Source organism: Sparus aurata, chromosome 2 (genome assembly GCF_900880675.1).
Source record: "Sparus aurata chromosome 2, fSpaAur1.1, whole genome shotgun sequence".
NCBI lineage: Eukaryota > Metazoa > Chordata > Actinopteri > Spariformes > Sparidae > Sparus > Sparus aurata.
In genome coordinates, this window is record NC_044188.1 from 23,051,542 (window position 1) to 23,067,813 (window position 16,272).

The window sequence follows — 16,272 nt, forward strand, 5'->3', positions numbered from 1 at the left end:
ATTACGTGACCTGAGGGAGGGGGCATCTAATTTGTAAACCCGCACTGAAAAGAGAAACCTCTGCACCTGCTCGTCCATGCATTTTTCATAGGATCTTGAAACGACATTTTGAAAGGCCATTTTGACTGAAAGCACAATAAATATTAAAGCTGCATCAGTGTAATGTAAATAAGATGAATTATAAGAAATTCATCTCTTCAGAACCTTTGCAGATTTTTCCATTTGTTTGACAGTCATTCCCACTTTCTCATCCTAGATCAAAAAAAAAATCACACATGTTAACTCCGTTTCAGAGATAAAAATCTCAAGAAAACCCACAGCTTCCCTTGTTTAACCTAAAATGAATAACCCACTACTAATCCGCTTCAGCTGGTTCCCACACAGCCCCAGTTCATTCTACTTTTATATAAATCACTGATATGACTGCCTTCAGACACGAGGTGCAATCAAAATCAAATATGCAGACAGAATTTCTGCTCATCTAAGCAGCCTAAATTTCTCAAACAATAATGGCTGTAACCTTAATCAGAGTCAGCCCAGACTTTACGATCGTTGATGCCATTTATTTGAGTTTTTTAATTTTCTTGATATGCAGGTATCTATACATAGCCCAAGTAGTTAGATGTACAGGTATTTTGTCAGACCTTCAGAACGAGCCATTTGCTGCCTTTCATTCTTGCACATTATAAAAAACAACTTCCACAAACAGGAATTGCCCGAGCTGGATAATCCATCACAGTAACACAAAGCCTTAATTTGTTTTTGTCTAAGTTTCTCTGCTAGTTATTATTTCATAGGGCCAAGTTTTCATATTAATGTGCACATTATGTTACAGTCTGCTTACTGTCAATCAAATGACACACGCAGGAAGAAATGGAAACCTCCTCCAGGAAATAATCCCCCCTAAAACCTGTCAATTTACAAACTGCACTGTCATGTCCAAGTCTGGTTGTGTTTCAAGCTTTTATTACTATAGTTTTATTAGCAGGTAAATTGAAGCCAGAGTGTGAAAAGATGACAAATAAGTAAATGTTTTTTTTTTCTTGTTCCACTGCACATTTTGTATTTACACACAATGGCCCTCATTTATCAATCTTGCGTGAAAACTGGTGCAGATCTGAGCGCAGAATAGGTCTTACGACAGGACACACGTGTGATTTATGAAACGTTCGTATCTGACCAATCCCAGCGTACGAATGATCGGGTCTTGATAAATGCGGCGACTGAATTCGATCGTCATTAACATGTTACGCCCTTAAATATTCCTGGTTCGGAGGCCTCGCCCACTGAGGTCGAACATGGAGAGAAGAAACATTGGCCAGAAGTGAAACTTTTCCGAGATGGAGATCGGCATCCTTGCAGCACCGGAACGAACATCAAAGGCAGTCCGTTCACTAATGCAATGTTGTGCAAAACTGAACAGGCCAAAATAATATCGCACACTTTCCCTGGGGTATACAGCAGCGTTCCCCCTGCTGGTCTGAGACGGAGCCACCTGCCCTTCAGCAACCTGAAGCAGTGCTCCACTGTGACCCGAGTGCGTGTGTGCGCACTATTGAATCTGCGAACCTGCTCTGTAGCAGGGTTTGCCAGTGGGGTTATTAGGTATTCCGTTAATTAGTTGTCATGTTAGGCTATTTAGCCTATCATATTTTATTTTACAAAAAAAGTGGTATCAGTTAAAACGTGGGCTTTTTTTATTTTGTCTTATTCGCTTTAAGAATCCGTTTTGATCTGTATGACTGCTTATGCTTGATGACAGCTGAGGCTTGTTAATTATTTTCAGACTCAGACAGATTTTGCTGCGCTGCACCGTAAATCCACAGACCCAGATTTGCGTACACGAGCTCAGACCTGACGTGAGATCTGATCGTAGCTTCCGCTCACGTCCAAATTGATAAATGACGAAGCTTGCGTGAAAATGGTCGTACGCACGCTTTTCTGCCGTACGTTCGTTTGATAAATGAGGGCCAATATGCCTGAGGAAATCAGATGATAAACCTGCTACAGACCTACTTGGCAGATGGTTAGCACCACTCATCTTAAGGTATTCACATTCAGTTGAACAATTAAACTTCAGCTACATAAAGAATATTTTACTTGCTGTTTTAGGTAGCTAACATTAGCAGGATAGCTAGTAAAATAATGATTATTTTATGCCATTTTATGTCACACAGCTTATCAAACAAATAGCTCCTTAACAAAAATACTGCGTGAAAAATGAAATATTTGCACATCTACAGTAACTTGGTATATTAAGGGTTTGGTGAATGTTGCAACAGCGGAAAGACTTGGAAAACGCAGTCTGGTTTTGGTTACTTTTTTGATGATCTGCAAAGTAAAATTTGTGTTTTGTCAATGAAATATGATGGCTTTATGAGAGTTATATGTTTTCTTGTTAGGGGGTAAGTGTGGCCACGTGCCCATTTGTTTTGACCTGAGATGCTGATGTGCTAGTTTGACATCTAGTGGCAATGAAGGCTGTATTTAGAAACTTTAACCCTATTAGGTCACAATACAATAATTTTTATCTCAAGCCTGTCAACATTACCTGTAGCTGTTGCAGTGTTGTTTCTCCTCGGGCCTTAAAGGCTTCTTTAGCTGCCTTTGTCTTAGCATGCCCACCACAGTGCAGCGAAGACAATCTCCTGTAAATTGCTTTTTCGATCAGTTTTGACATCAATCCGCTCCCATGGGAATGTGGGCATTCATGTGATGGCAGAGAGGAAGGTTTCTTTCCTTATGGATGTTGACAACCCCACTCAGCCTGGTTTGATCTGCAGAATTAACATAATATTACTGTACATACTGAACTGGCTGCGACAGCCAAGACGAATTTGTTTTCTGGACCAGACACTGGCGCCGGTGAGGTTACTTCAGCAGCAGAAGTCAAAGATAAGACCGTAAAAGCTGTTGGAGGTCAAAGATTTGATATGCAGACCTGATTTCATGAGCACAATTTGTGCAGTTTTGGAATTCATTGATACATTTTGTCTTACATCATCTAGGTGATTTTAACATAGTGGTTTGCACCATAAGTTCAAATATTGGGGAGGATGTAGTAGTCTCACTACACCAAATGTCTTGTAGTTTTTGTTTATTTACTTGAGATAAATGATTTCTTTTTCCCTTTACTCCAGTAAAGTCCTTCATCTCATGCCGAAATAAAGAATAACTTCTAAAGGTTTTATGTGCTGTGAGATTCAAACTTCTTTGCTTTTGGCAGAGTAAATAAATTCTTTATTCTGTGAAAGTTTTTTTGATTCTACATAACAAGCACTCAACTTCAGCCTTTCATATTTTTCCACTTGCTCTTTTTAATCTTTTCCAGGACAAAGATATCTCATCACATCCACAGGAGCCTTGTATATTCTGGACGTCCTGCCTGAGGATGGGCTGAATAACTATCGCTGCACCACGCGGCACCGTTACACCGGTGAGACGCGTCAGAGCAACAGTGCACGTCTCATTGTGTCAGGTCAGTACTGCATTAACACTGAACTCAATCTAATTGCAAAGACTGTACATTTGTCTTAGTCACCATGTAACAGAGTTTGCACAACAAATCCTCATATCTAAATTATTTAAATGGTTGATTGCCAAAGACTAATATCATTAGTCTTAAATCAACACTATGTACCATTGACAGGCATATCAGACATTTGTAATATGCAAAGGTTACATGTGTGATTTAAGGGCATACATCATGTACTTCACTTAAGTTACATTATTTATGATGTAAGTTAAAGCTAGTAATGTGTATTTTTTTTTTAAATAAGTGGTTAGCAGCTCTGTATTCCAACAGCAACCACTGTTATACAGTGTTTGGCCAGTAACCCATGTCTCTCCCCGCTCATAACAGTAAAATAGAAAAAAATCAAAATCTTTTGGTATCCCTGCACACTTTAGTCATTCAGAACAGAGAACTCCATAAAGAGGTGGTCCTGTTTATTCCTGTCTGTCTATAATGTGCAGAGAGCAGGATCCTCCTGTTTGCTTCTATGTTTGGGGATTACTGCTTTGCGTTCATGTGGTGGCATAGACGGGGGAGGGAATTGCTACCTGCAAAACGGACATTAAGTAAGCTAAAACAACAACAACAATGCTTACAGCAGCTTTAACATAACTCACAGTTGTGGCTTCACAAGGGACACCAGTAGCAATTTCTTGGATGATTGTCCTGTACTTCTTTTACACAGCCAGCCTACCCAACCTGTGGTTGCTCTCTCTACTACTCCACCTGACTTCCTCCTTTGCTGCCATGATAAATAATAATGGCTACTAAAGCTACCAGAGGTTGCCTCTTAACAAGAAAAATAAATATGGCATGCTTGCAAAGTCGACCTATACTGTTATTTTTCTGATGAGTACATGCTGAATTTGCAATGAATACTGACACAGATTGAAAAACAGGATAACAAGACATAAATACACATAGATATTGTGTTTGATCGTAGGTTTGAGAATCTCATAGATCATCCTTACAGGTACTTATACTTTTAACTTAGATTTGGCATTTTCAAACTGCAGACAGCAAAAAATTATTTCCACCGTAAAAATGTCATTCCATATGAATTATAGGTCTACCCTGGATATTTTGATTGATTTGCAGATTGTATTGCAGGACCAATAAATGGGTTTGTCTGGCCAATCCTGCCATGCAATCCACTCTAAGGCCAACTATGAATTATGCAGCCCTTTTTTGAGCCAGTCAGTCACTAACAAGTAAACAACCATTGCAATGCAGGCCACACTATAGTGTCAGTTCTATTGCATATTGTAGTTTGATAAATGAGGGTCATTTAAAATGTTTTGCACCAAGCATGTAGATGGATAAATGGATTAGACGAGATTGTGAGGGGCATAAGAAATCCCTCCAGAAATTTTAGGAACACACTGTTTCTCTGTCTTCTAGCTCACATAACAAAATATACAGTACATCGAAGTGAATGTTGACCCCGAGAATCAATATTGGATTATACTGTCAAGCGCCTGGCAATGCTCACCACTAATTAACACTAAATTCTCTGCTCCTTCCAGACCCCACCAATGCTGAGCCAGGCATCTTGGATGGCTTTGACCACCGAGAGGTGATGATTAATCATCGGGTGGAGCTGCCCTGTAAGGCCTCAGGCTACCCAACGCCCAAATACCGCTGGCTGAAGGACAACAGCCCTTTGGAGCCTGACAGTCGCTTCCGCCAGACCATCACAGGGCTGCTGATAGAGAGCACACAGCCCAGTGACTCTGGGACGTACGTTTGTGAAGTGTGGAACAGTTATGGCAATGCTGAGGTCATGGGGCGGCTGTATGTCAAACGTAAGTGTTTTATTAAAGGGAGCACTGCTGCCTCTGTATTATCAGTATATTGATGTAGTCAGTTGTAACAAAGCCCTGAAACAATTACTCAATTATTTGATTTTTATGTAATTTAAAATTGTCAATACTGTGTTTTGGACTGTTGAGTAGACAAAATAGGCAATTTGAATATGTTTCCTTGGGCTCTTAGAATGATCAGCAGGCGTCACAATTTTCTGACACTATTTAGACTAAATGATTAATTCATTCATATGAACTAAAATTGAAAAAAAAAAAATAGTTGCTGATGTGATTGGATGGAAAATGGTGTGAATGAAAAATGGAAGAACCATACTGTGTTACATGGTTAATAAGAATTTTGTTAAAACTCCCAGTCATCAGCATTTGTGATTATCGTGATTTCATCAAAGAAAACTGGACATGACATAGCAGAAAAATGTCTCCTGAGGAAATTAAAAGATTATAAAGCATCTGGATGACCTGTAGCTGTAGTTGAAAGCAACATTGTGTACATCTACATGACTTGATTAATCAATTAATTGTTTTAGTTCTAATATTTGATAAAGATAGTTGTTCCAACCTTTTCCTCTCAGATTTTGTGTCCACATTACTATGTCTTCTTGTCAGCCTTAATGTCATTAAAAACATTTATCTTATGCTTGTGTGCTCAGAGCCCTTGAAGGCAGTGGTCAGCCCTCGGAAGGTGAAAGGCAGTGTGGGTAGCAAGGTGTCTCTGTCTTGTAGCGTGAGCGGTTCAGACGAGTATGAGCTGTCATGGTACCGCAATGGAGAGATCATCTACCCCGGCAACAACGTTCGTTTCACTGGGCTCATCCGGGAGAACCTCATCATGGAGGGAATGTCGAAGAGTGACGGCGGAGCCTACCAGTGCTTCGCCAGGAAGGGCAAAATGTCTGCACAGGACTTTGTGCAAGTCATCCTCGAAGGTATAGTGTCTGCATGTGATTTGTCAGATGGAACATAGATGCATATGCTGACCAAGAGCCTCAGTGTAGCAGCTGTCTTGTGCATAATCAGTGAGTTGGCAGAAACAGATTCAGGCCTCGAAGATCAATACAAGGTTTATGTGTTAATGGCATCCTGCTGTGACTCTCTGCTATAGGCAGCCATTAGTATGACCATCACAGACTTCACGAACACAGACAAAAATACACGCACACACACAATCTTGAATCCAATAGCTTACCGTGCTCAGGCAACTGTCTCCTGTGGTCGGGGAGCTGTAAAAAGAAGATATTGATAATCTATAATCATGTGGAACAGATTATCAGAAAGCAGCAGCAGGCTGACAGAGACATTAAAAAAAAAACAGCAGCTCTGTGTGTCTAGGAGGAAAGCTCCTGGATCACTGTTCATAATGAAAGGCACTGGATGTTGAATTCTTGACAAAAAGTTGTGATTTTTCCTTCCCATTTTTTGCGTTTTATTGTTTCGCAAAAAAAGGATTTTCATGATAAAGATTTACCAGCAAACAACACATCCTCTCTCAAACACAGACCCAGAAACCATGAGCGAATAAGTGCAGCAGGGTTTTAATTGATGAGACAATAATAAACCAGTTTTCCTATAGAAGCATTGTGATCCAACAATTGATTTTCTATACAGTGTCAAGTTTCAATGGTTACTTTAGTGGGTCAGAAGTCTACTTTCCCAAATTAAATATTCCCTACTCCTATATAAATAAAACTCTCAAACTTGCGGCAAACTGAGCCACATCTGATTAGAATTGAACCCACATCGCCTAATGCCACCTATCTAAACTCCTGTATTCAGGATAATTTAAAATGTTCGCTTGCGCTTTGGCTCCTTATTGTCTTAAAGGCCAACATTTTTCTTCTGAGTGTCCATTCGCTACTGCAAATGTCACTCTCATCAGAGAAGAGAAGGAACAAAGTTGGTTGCCACTCAGCTATTTCCATCATCATCATCAGTAGAAAAGAACAAGCGTTTCATTCTTATTTACCACTTCCCCAAACAGGCAAGTGAGTTGCTGGATTTACTTGCCCAGTGATGCATTTTACTTGCCAAGACAATTGAGAAGTCTTTATTGTTGAGCCCAAAGTGAACATCCCTTATACAAGGCTGGAACAAATACTGTAGCAGCAGCTCTCTAGAAGGAAGTTCCTCTCAAGCCACTAAACAAGACTTTACCAAGAATAATACAAATTTAAATAAATCATGCTGTAGGAACATGTTTGATGTAATTGTATCTTAAACTATTTGAGAAACCACAACAAAGAACAGTTCTTACTGCTGAAACAGGTTGTTGTTAGGTCAAAATGAAACAGTCTAGTAGCTTGTTTTGTATTGAGGTAATATTGTTTAAACTCAAAAGACTTTCTGCTAACTCTAATAATAGATGAGAAATCCTCACCAGGGATCTTGCGGAAATGACGCCACCCCATTTCATTTTTGGCCTGATAATTGCAACAATTAATCAATCTTTTCACACAAACCTAACGGTCAAACTTACACAAACTAAACAGGGTTTTTTCAGTAATCTTAATAACAAAGTCAGTCTCAGTGATAATAATGCCATTCATTGTACACAAAGACATGAGTAAGTTTGATAGAATTATGTCATTATATGTCACTTTAAAACTTACTGTATGTATATCCATGCTTTTCTTTAAAAAAAGAATGTTATGCTGATGACATTTAACATCTCTTAAACTCACCATTTATTTCTTCTCCACCCTACCTCACCCCCCACCACAGATGGTACTCCAAAGATCCTGTCCTCCTTCAGCGAGAAGGTGGTGAACCCAAACGAGCCTGTTTTCCTGGTCTGCAACGTCAAGGGCACACCCCCACCTAGGTGCACCTGGTCGCTGGACGACGACCCCGTCATTAAAGACAGCCACCACCACCTGGGCCACTACGAGACCCACGAGGGCCACGTGGTCAGCCAGCTGAATGTCACGCACACCCAGGTGCAAGATGGCGGGGTGTACCGGTGCACGTGCAGCAACTCGGCCGGGGTTGTGTACCACCAGGCTCGAATAAACGTAAGAGGTGCTTGTCAAATCAGCTCCTCCAAGAACAACAATACACATACCTGTCTGTCTCTATGTGTGTCTGTCTCTGTCTAATTGTCCAGCTGGCTGTACATGTCTGCGGGATGTTGTTTGGGTCTTTTTTTTTTTTTTAGGGTTTTCTTTGTTTCTTGCTTTTATGTATGCTCTTCCATGCTCTTCTTTCTTTTTTTCTTTGCTCAGTTATTTTTTAGTTCCAGTATTAAATCTTTAATCACATTTACGTTTTTTGGGGGGGCTTTTCACCACTGATTGATTTTTCTGTTTTCTTTTTTGTGCGTTATTTCCTTTCTCTTTGCTCCTTATATAATTTTTAATATTGTAGCCTCGTCTCTCCAAATTATTACTGTGCTTTTCCTACATGCCTGTATTTTTAGGTCAAATGAATTATCCCGGTTTGCCGCACATAAGCGTATCTGGATATTGGGTTCCAAAATGGGCTGGTTTGTAAATAGCCAGAAGAAAAATATATTTCTTCTGTTTGCATGAATAATTTTGCTTGTGTGTGTATGTGTGTAAGTGTGAGTGTTAATGTGTGTCTGTGTCTGCGTGTATTTACTCAGGCAGCCAATTCAACTCTTCACGATCAGATGCTAAAGCGATTATTCTGTATCCATGTTATGAGACACAGAATGTATTACTGTTATATGTGGGTGAGCAGTAGGAGCAGAGTTATAAGTATCAATAGTACAGTGCTATTTAAATGATCTGTTTTCCTACAGATGTTAAGCGCACTTTAATCTGCTTGTTATTTCACTGCCTCCCACTTGGATTTAAGCCTAAGATCCTGTGCTAAATTAACATGAAGATCTTTAATCAACAGTTCTTTTGCATTAGTATTTTGGTGGCAGATACCATATGTGCAGCTGCCGAGGGAAACCTTACTTTCCTCTTAAATACTAAATATATTTGGAAAGTCTGAAATATAGTATAATTTGCAAAAACACCCAAACAAAGCAAACTTCACCACCCCTGTTCTTTAATGTCAACAACACCAGCCATTGAATGTCTTTATAGAGGGCTCTTTCTCCTTCTCTGTCCCTTTTTAGGCCGCGCCAGTATTCGTCCAATGAAAAACATCACAGCGATTGCTGGACGGGATGCTTTCGTTCACTGCCGTGTGATTGGCTACCCTTACTACTCCATTAAGTGGTACAAAAACTCAGCATTGTTACCATTCAACCACAGACAGCGGGCGTTTGAAAACAATGGCACTCTGAAGCTAACCAACGTGCAGCAGGTGGACGCTGGCGAGTATAACTGTAAGGTGATGGTTCAACCCAACAAGATGGACTCGCAGAGTGTGCATGTTCGTGTGAGAGGTGAGTCCCACTGAGTTGCCTAGACAGAGTTTGGTTGAGTGAAAAAGGCCTTACAACTTGTATTTAAATTCCATTGCATCTTGAGCCTTAGTTATTTCAATACTTACTTGGAACCCAGAACATACAAACAAGAAAGGGCCTTTCATGTTTTTGGCAGCCATGTTGGCTCTCCTACATGATTATAAAGAGTGGTTGTCGTGAGGAGTGTTCAGTTGGTTGCAATCTGAGACTTCGCCACCAGATGCCACTAACTCCTACTAACAGGTCCTTCAAATATAAAGCTGCCTATAAGCTTAACTTTGCAAAAATACTTTATGGTATCTCCTGGAAAGCAGGAAATAGCTCCACACATACATGAAACAACAAATTGCTTTGATTAGTAAACTGATCTTTGGATCATTTGGAACGCGGCAAGATGTTGCCCTTTGTTTCTAATCTGTATGCTAAGCTCAGACAACCAAGAAAAATATCTAACATCTAACTTTGGGAATGTAAGCAAATAAGCGTAGTTCATAAAATGTTGAACTGTTCCTTCACGATCTTGACTTTGTGTTATAACTCTAAATGGTTTCACACTGATGTCTTATGTTTTTTGCTCTTATAAAGTTGAATTTGATAGATAGTTTAATGTTAGACCAATTCTGAGGCATGTCCATTTTCTGTCTCCTGTCTGTGTGTGCATCTTAAAATTACCTCATTGGAAAATAAAAAGACCCGCTCACATAGAGAGGCAGACCGCTGTATCATATAGCATAGACCTCAGTGGACTTCTAAATTAATCTACCTGATATTTCTCAGTACATCAGGGTATCTAATGAAGACTCTATCAGCTGAGTGTCTGATCTCCTCTGAGATCTTACAACTGTAATGGGTAACACTAAAAAGGGCTTCCCCATTATGCCCCATTTCCTTCCCTCTGTACAGTACGCTAGGTTGTTGTCACTATATTACACTTTCCAATGGAGCGAGGGAAACAGAGGGAGAGAGAGAGTGTGTGTGCTAAAGAGAGAGCGATGATACAAAGCATCACTTCCCAATGGTGCTGTAGTGAGTGAGTGCATTTGTTAATTTACTCTGCTCATGCTTAAAATGCGGAAGTGTCTTTGGGGATCCCTGGAGTCCATTATCTCCACTTTGTTGTGAATTAAATAAGGTGCTAAAGTGCTGCTTGTTCCACTGTTATTTGAACTCACTGGACACTCAAACACAGATGATTTGTGCGATGGCTGGAGATTTCCCACGGACACACAGGCCGTTTGAATAAATTTTTTGACTGTAAAAAACTGTGTAGTTACATCAAGCAGCAAGATTAACTTTGCTTGTTTATTTATGGATATGAGCTATTCCTATAATCAGGCTGTTGGATCAGTGTATAAAATAAAAGACTTATGTCATAGGCAGGGTGGAAGTTAGTTGAGTGTGTAGGTTAGTTCATGAATAGATGATTTTTGATTGACAAACAAAAAAAGTTCTGGTTCACTCACCTTTCTTTTTCCATCAACCAGAATAAGTCATTATTTATTTATTTATTTTTACCTGTTTCTGTGTGCTCTTGTAGCTTCTTGCTCTGAAAGGACAGAATGTTCCAGTCTGAGAATGACAGGGAATTGTTGCTAAATGCTTTGCTATTCGGGTCTTTTATGTTCCTTCAGTGACTTCTTTAAAGCAAGGATAGTTAGAAGATTGCAGGATTACTCAGAGAAAAGGACACAGCACCTGCCACAGAATCCAGGGAATTAAGATCATCTTTGAGACTCACGGCTGAAATCATATTTGTTCTTTGTGTCACTCTGCCTTTCTTTCTGCAGTCCCCCCCTACATTCAACCCTTTGAGTTCCAGCGTTTTACCATCGGCCAACGTGTCTTCATTCCCTGCGTGGTCATGTCAGGCGACCGGCCACTGGACATCACCTGGCAGAAAGATGGACGGCCGATCCCCGCCAGCCTGGGTGTGACTGTAGATAACATTGACTTCACCAGCTCATTGCGCATCTCCAACCTGACACCTGACCACAACGGCAACTACACCTGCATCGCCCGCAACGAGGCTGCTGCCGTGGAGCACCAGAGTCAGCTTATTGTGAGAGGTGAGAAAGCACAAAGGAAATGATTATGTATCTAATGGCACCTAGTGGACTACTATAATCTGTAGCATGTGTGCAGGTTTTCATTTTAAGCAATCCCTGCAGCACAAAACATCACTTATTAGTTTCTCTGGTCTGGAAGGTAGATAAAATCAACTGGAGTAGTGTTTGACTGCAAACACAGGCTACAGTATAATAAGACACCAAAAACATGTCATGTATCTACATCAATTGTTACCTGTGTTTATGTGTCTGTACAGTTCCTCCGCAGTTTGTCGTTCAGCCTGAGGATCAAGATGGGATCTATGGGAAAACTGTGACGCTGAACTGCTCTGCCGAAGGCTACCCACCACCCACCATTGTATGGGAACACTCTAAAGGTACATTAAGCACAGCTCACATTAGCCACTGCAACTGAACTGGCCAGGTACAAGGTCAATCAAATATTAATGTATATGATTCACATTTCAAAATGTAAATTACACGTGAGAATTTTCATTCCGATGTGCAAGAAAGCATGAAAATCATGTCCCATCCCTAAATCAAACATGGACTGTACACGAGAAGTTAACATTAAAGTTATATCATTATATGAAAAGGATATATTTTGTTATACTAAAACTCAAAATATTAGCAAAGAAAGGAATGAATTCTGATATACTGTGGTGATCAACTACAGTTTTGTGTGTAGCTAACTGGGCCACACCTTGGTCTCAGGCTGTGTATCTTAAAGCAGCTGTGTATGAAAATAAGTGCTGTCCACAGCTCATATGGCAGCAGTAGTTTTTTTTCAGGTGAGTGAGTTTCATTTACCTCATCCACAGCTGATGCATACGTGTGTGAATGCAAACAAACACACACAACCATCTGCACTGTAAACATGGGCCAGGGGCTTGTCGCAGGATTTCCACCTGTATTGTTAGAGAATCATCAGAGGGAGACAGACAAAAACAGACAGCAGATACACAGATGCAGAGACAGAGCATTAGCAGATGGAAAGAGAGACAGACGGGCAGGGAGGCAGGTGAGTTCAGCCACTTGAGCAGGGCAGATGAAGAGGGGCCCCAGGTGTTCGCTCCATCATCCATATAACCAGGGATGAAAGCTTCACCAACAGAAGGACAACAACCAATGAGGAGTGGTGTGTGTGTGTGTGTGTGTGTGTGTGTGTGTGAGAGAGAGAGAGTGTGCGTATGTGTGTGTGTGTGTCTGTGTCTGTGCGTATATCTGCGAGTGTGTGTGTGTGTGCCCCGTGATCAAAGGAATGAAAGAATCATATCTGTTCTTCACCCTTTGATTGCATCTGTGTGTGCGAGTTTGCATGTGTGTTTGTGTGTGTGGGACAAGCAGGCCTCCTGCCTGATTAATACTGTCTGACCAGCTCTGATCAGAACGGAGAGATCAGGCTGAGCAGTGTGGGTGTGTGTGTGTATGTACTCAGCCGTAGCATTAAAAACAAGCTTTACCTGTCTGGAGGGAAGTTTGCAAGGCTGTTGCTCAATTTTGTGGTTTTTGGGGCTTTTTCACATCTTTCCTGTTGCCGTGTAATATGTTGTTGCACAGGATATCCGTCAGAGCAAACAGGCAATGAAAATCACCTCCCTCAGACAGAAATGTGTCTAAGGTAGGTGGCTTGGGAAGCTATCGTCTAATTTGTTGTAATCCGGAGTGCAGTTTGTCCAGAGAATGGCTGTCTGGCATGCTTTTACTGCAACAGAAGTAGCTAAGAGCCAGATGAGTGTCTCTGGGAGATATGGAACAGTAAGTAAAGGTCAACTGCTATTAGCATAACGACTAGCACCGTTTGGATATGCAAAATCCATAATTCAAGGAAGAACACATCTCCCTCCCTCTCCCTCTCGGAGCCAGGGGAGCAGGAACAAAGTCACCACTTGACCCTTTGCCTGCCGCGGCCACTTGACTGCATTTTAATTAAAAAGCAAAAACCCACAGCTCACTAAACAGCCTAATCGCTACACGCTAACTTTAACACGATCTAATGCGACGCCTGGCTCGGTTCACACATGTGTTTAATTCTACATGAGCAAGGTGGAATACAGTGCTTTCATCAGTATAGGAGCAGACAGCTCCAAAACCTTATAACTCAGCATCATAGACATAGAACAGATTTAAGGCTGCTATTACAGGATGAGATACTGTATTGTTTGACAATAGAACAAGAGTGATTATATCATATTCTATTAAAAAAGATAGGTATTAATTACAACGCAGGCAGCAAGCCAGAATATGTCAGAGATGCCAAGTCCAATTATTTCAGCAATGCTTCAGTGATGGATATCAAATGTCAGTCGTATTGGACTGTTGAGAATTGAGAAAAGACTTGTGCAAAGTAATACTCCAGACAAATCTTCGCCTTTAGGATTACACTGTCCTCGATTTAGATTACATCAAATGTGTTTTAAAGTCATTCACCGTATGTGGTGGTTATAAATATTTCTACTGGATCTATTAACTCAGCAAACATGAATCCAAGGAATAAATCCAGAGAGTCAACACACAGGAAGTCAGAAAATATCCTTATGCAGCTACAGTTAACATGTTTGAATCCAGTGCCGAAGGCCAGCAGCGATGCAAAGCCTCTCTGCTCTCCTTCTGCTCTGCCTGTTGTTCCTCTGCACCAATCTGCTGTCTTGTTAAACATGAGCATTACGTCTGTTGTGATTGCATCACACCAGCAGCTCGGCCTGCTTCACTGTGCTCAGCAGCTGTTTGACGGTTTAAGGATTTAAGGCCCGGTGTTAAGAAACATGTTTACAATCCTCCCTAAATCTGACAGGCTTTGTCATCAAATCTGTAAACACAGACGCATGGTCAAATAAATGCATGCACACACACTCACACACATTCTTGATCCTTTGTCTGACTGAGGTTTGTCGAAGTTATGGCGTCAAACATGTCTTTGTCCATGGTGCTGACACATTTGTAAGTGTGCTGGTTTCTCTCAGTCCCACACTTCTTTGTTTTTCATCTTGGATCTGTGATATTCTTTTAGTAGCATCCATCCAGGCTGTGAAAAATTACCAAACATCTGACTTACTAGACTGTACATCTCTCTCTTCTTTGTTTTTTCTCTTCCTATGTTCCTTCCTACCAGGTGCGGGTGTCCCCCAGTTTCAGCCCATCCAGCTGAACAGCGGCTCTCGTGTCCAGCTGCTGAGCAACGGGTCGCTGCTGATCAAACACGTGCTGGAGGACGACAGCGGCTTCTACCTGTGTAAGGTCAGCAACGACGTGGGAGCTGATGTCAGCAAGTCCATGTACCTCACCGTCAAAAGTAAGAGCTGATGGGCAGTAATCATGTTGTATTTTAATGTATTGGATAGTGCAACAACAAGCAGCAATTAAGAAAAGGATTCCCAGCTGTGGGCTTTTTCTTTTAGCTCTTCTTATAGTTGATTAACCAGATATTAAACATGAAAGGAAGGGAGATGCACATCAACAGATTTAGTTTACAAGCTGTGCAAATGATGCAACATACAATCACACAAATTGAAACAAGTGGAAAAAATTGCTAGTGATGAGCTTCAGCTAATTCAAAATACTTTATTAGCTCGAGAAACATTAAATGGGTCATGATCTTGACATGAGGTTGATTTAAAGACAGGTTTGCATCAAAACATCTTTACTAGGGAAAATGACAAAAACCAGAAGAATCTGATGTTCAAGGTCATATTAACACAAAGAATCAAGAGTAATTAAGCATTTTTCTACATTAGGGCTGCAACTAACAATGTTTTTTTCTTATTGATCAATCTGTCAGAATTCAAAGCAATATCTTCAAATTGCATCTGTTGTCCAACCAACGGTCCAAAACCCTGAAACTCCTGATTTACTGTAATGACAAAGAAATGCAACAAATCCTCACATTTAGGAAGCTGTATCAAAACTGTGGTTAACATTGTTGCTTTAAAAAGTGCTGAACTGATCGATTATCAAATAGTTGGTGATTCATTTTCTATTGATTGAATTGTTGCAGCTCTATATTCGGCATAAACATATCTGTATGCAAACAATGTATCTTCCTGTTTCCACTGCTGACTCTATGTAATCAGGTTTTTGTTTTGGTGCATATGTGTCCTCATTGCTCTCTCCAGCGGTCGGCATGTAAATGTCCCTGACTACAGGTCTCCTGCCTCCAGTGAGCATTAGCATGTAGCTCCCCTGTAGCGCCAGGAGTGGCTCTTCATTTTCATGGTGCTTAGATGCGAGTGGGGCTTAGTTTCCCCCATTCTAATGTTATCAAACTGGAGCACAAGGACCCCCGCCAACAGGCAGCCCTCCTCTCTGTCTCTCTATCTCTTCTTTCTCTCTCCTTGCCAGCCGAAGTCTGATATATAGGACACCAATATTAAAGACCATGAATACAGTTACAACGAACACACATTAAACTTTGTTTTTGAAGTTAGTGTGATGGGATGTATCTGACCCTGACCTTTGACCTCTCTGTAAAAAGAGAAAAATATTTATGTA

General features: G+C 40.8%; 1 protein-coding gene across 1 annotated transcript in view; it reads left to right on the plus strand.

Moving 5' to 3' along the window:
* The window catches only part of dscamb (Down syndrome cell adhesion molecule b), a 132,826-nt gene that overhangs the window by 80,444 nt on the left and 36,110 nt on the right, over positions 1-16,272 (plus strand). The window contains 8 exon segments of the mRNA XM_030397360.1: positions 3,332-3,478; positions 5,041-5,319; positions 5,991-6,266; positions 8,059-8,355; positions 9,425-9,697; positions 11,506-11,784; positions 12,042-12,161; positions 14,897-15,076. Of these exon segments, the coding sequence (XP_030253220.1) occupies positions 3,332-3,478; positions 5,041-5,319; positions 5,991-6,266; positions 8,059-8,355; positions 9,425-9,697; positions 11,506-11,784; positions 12,042-12,161; positions 14,897-15,076 (1,851 nt within the window).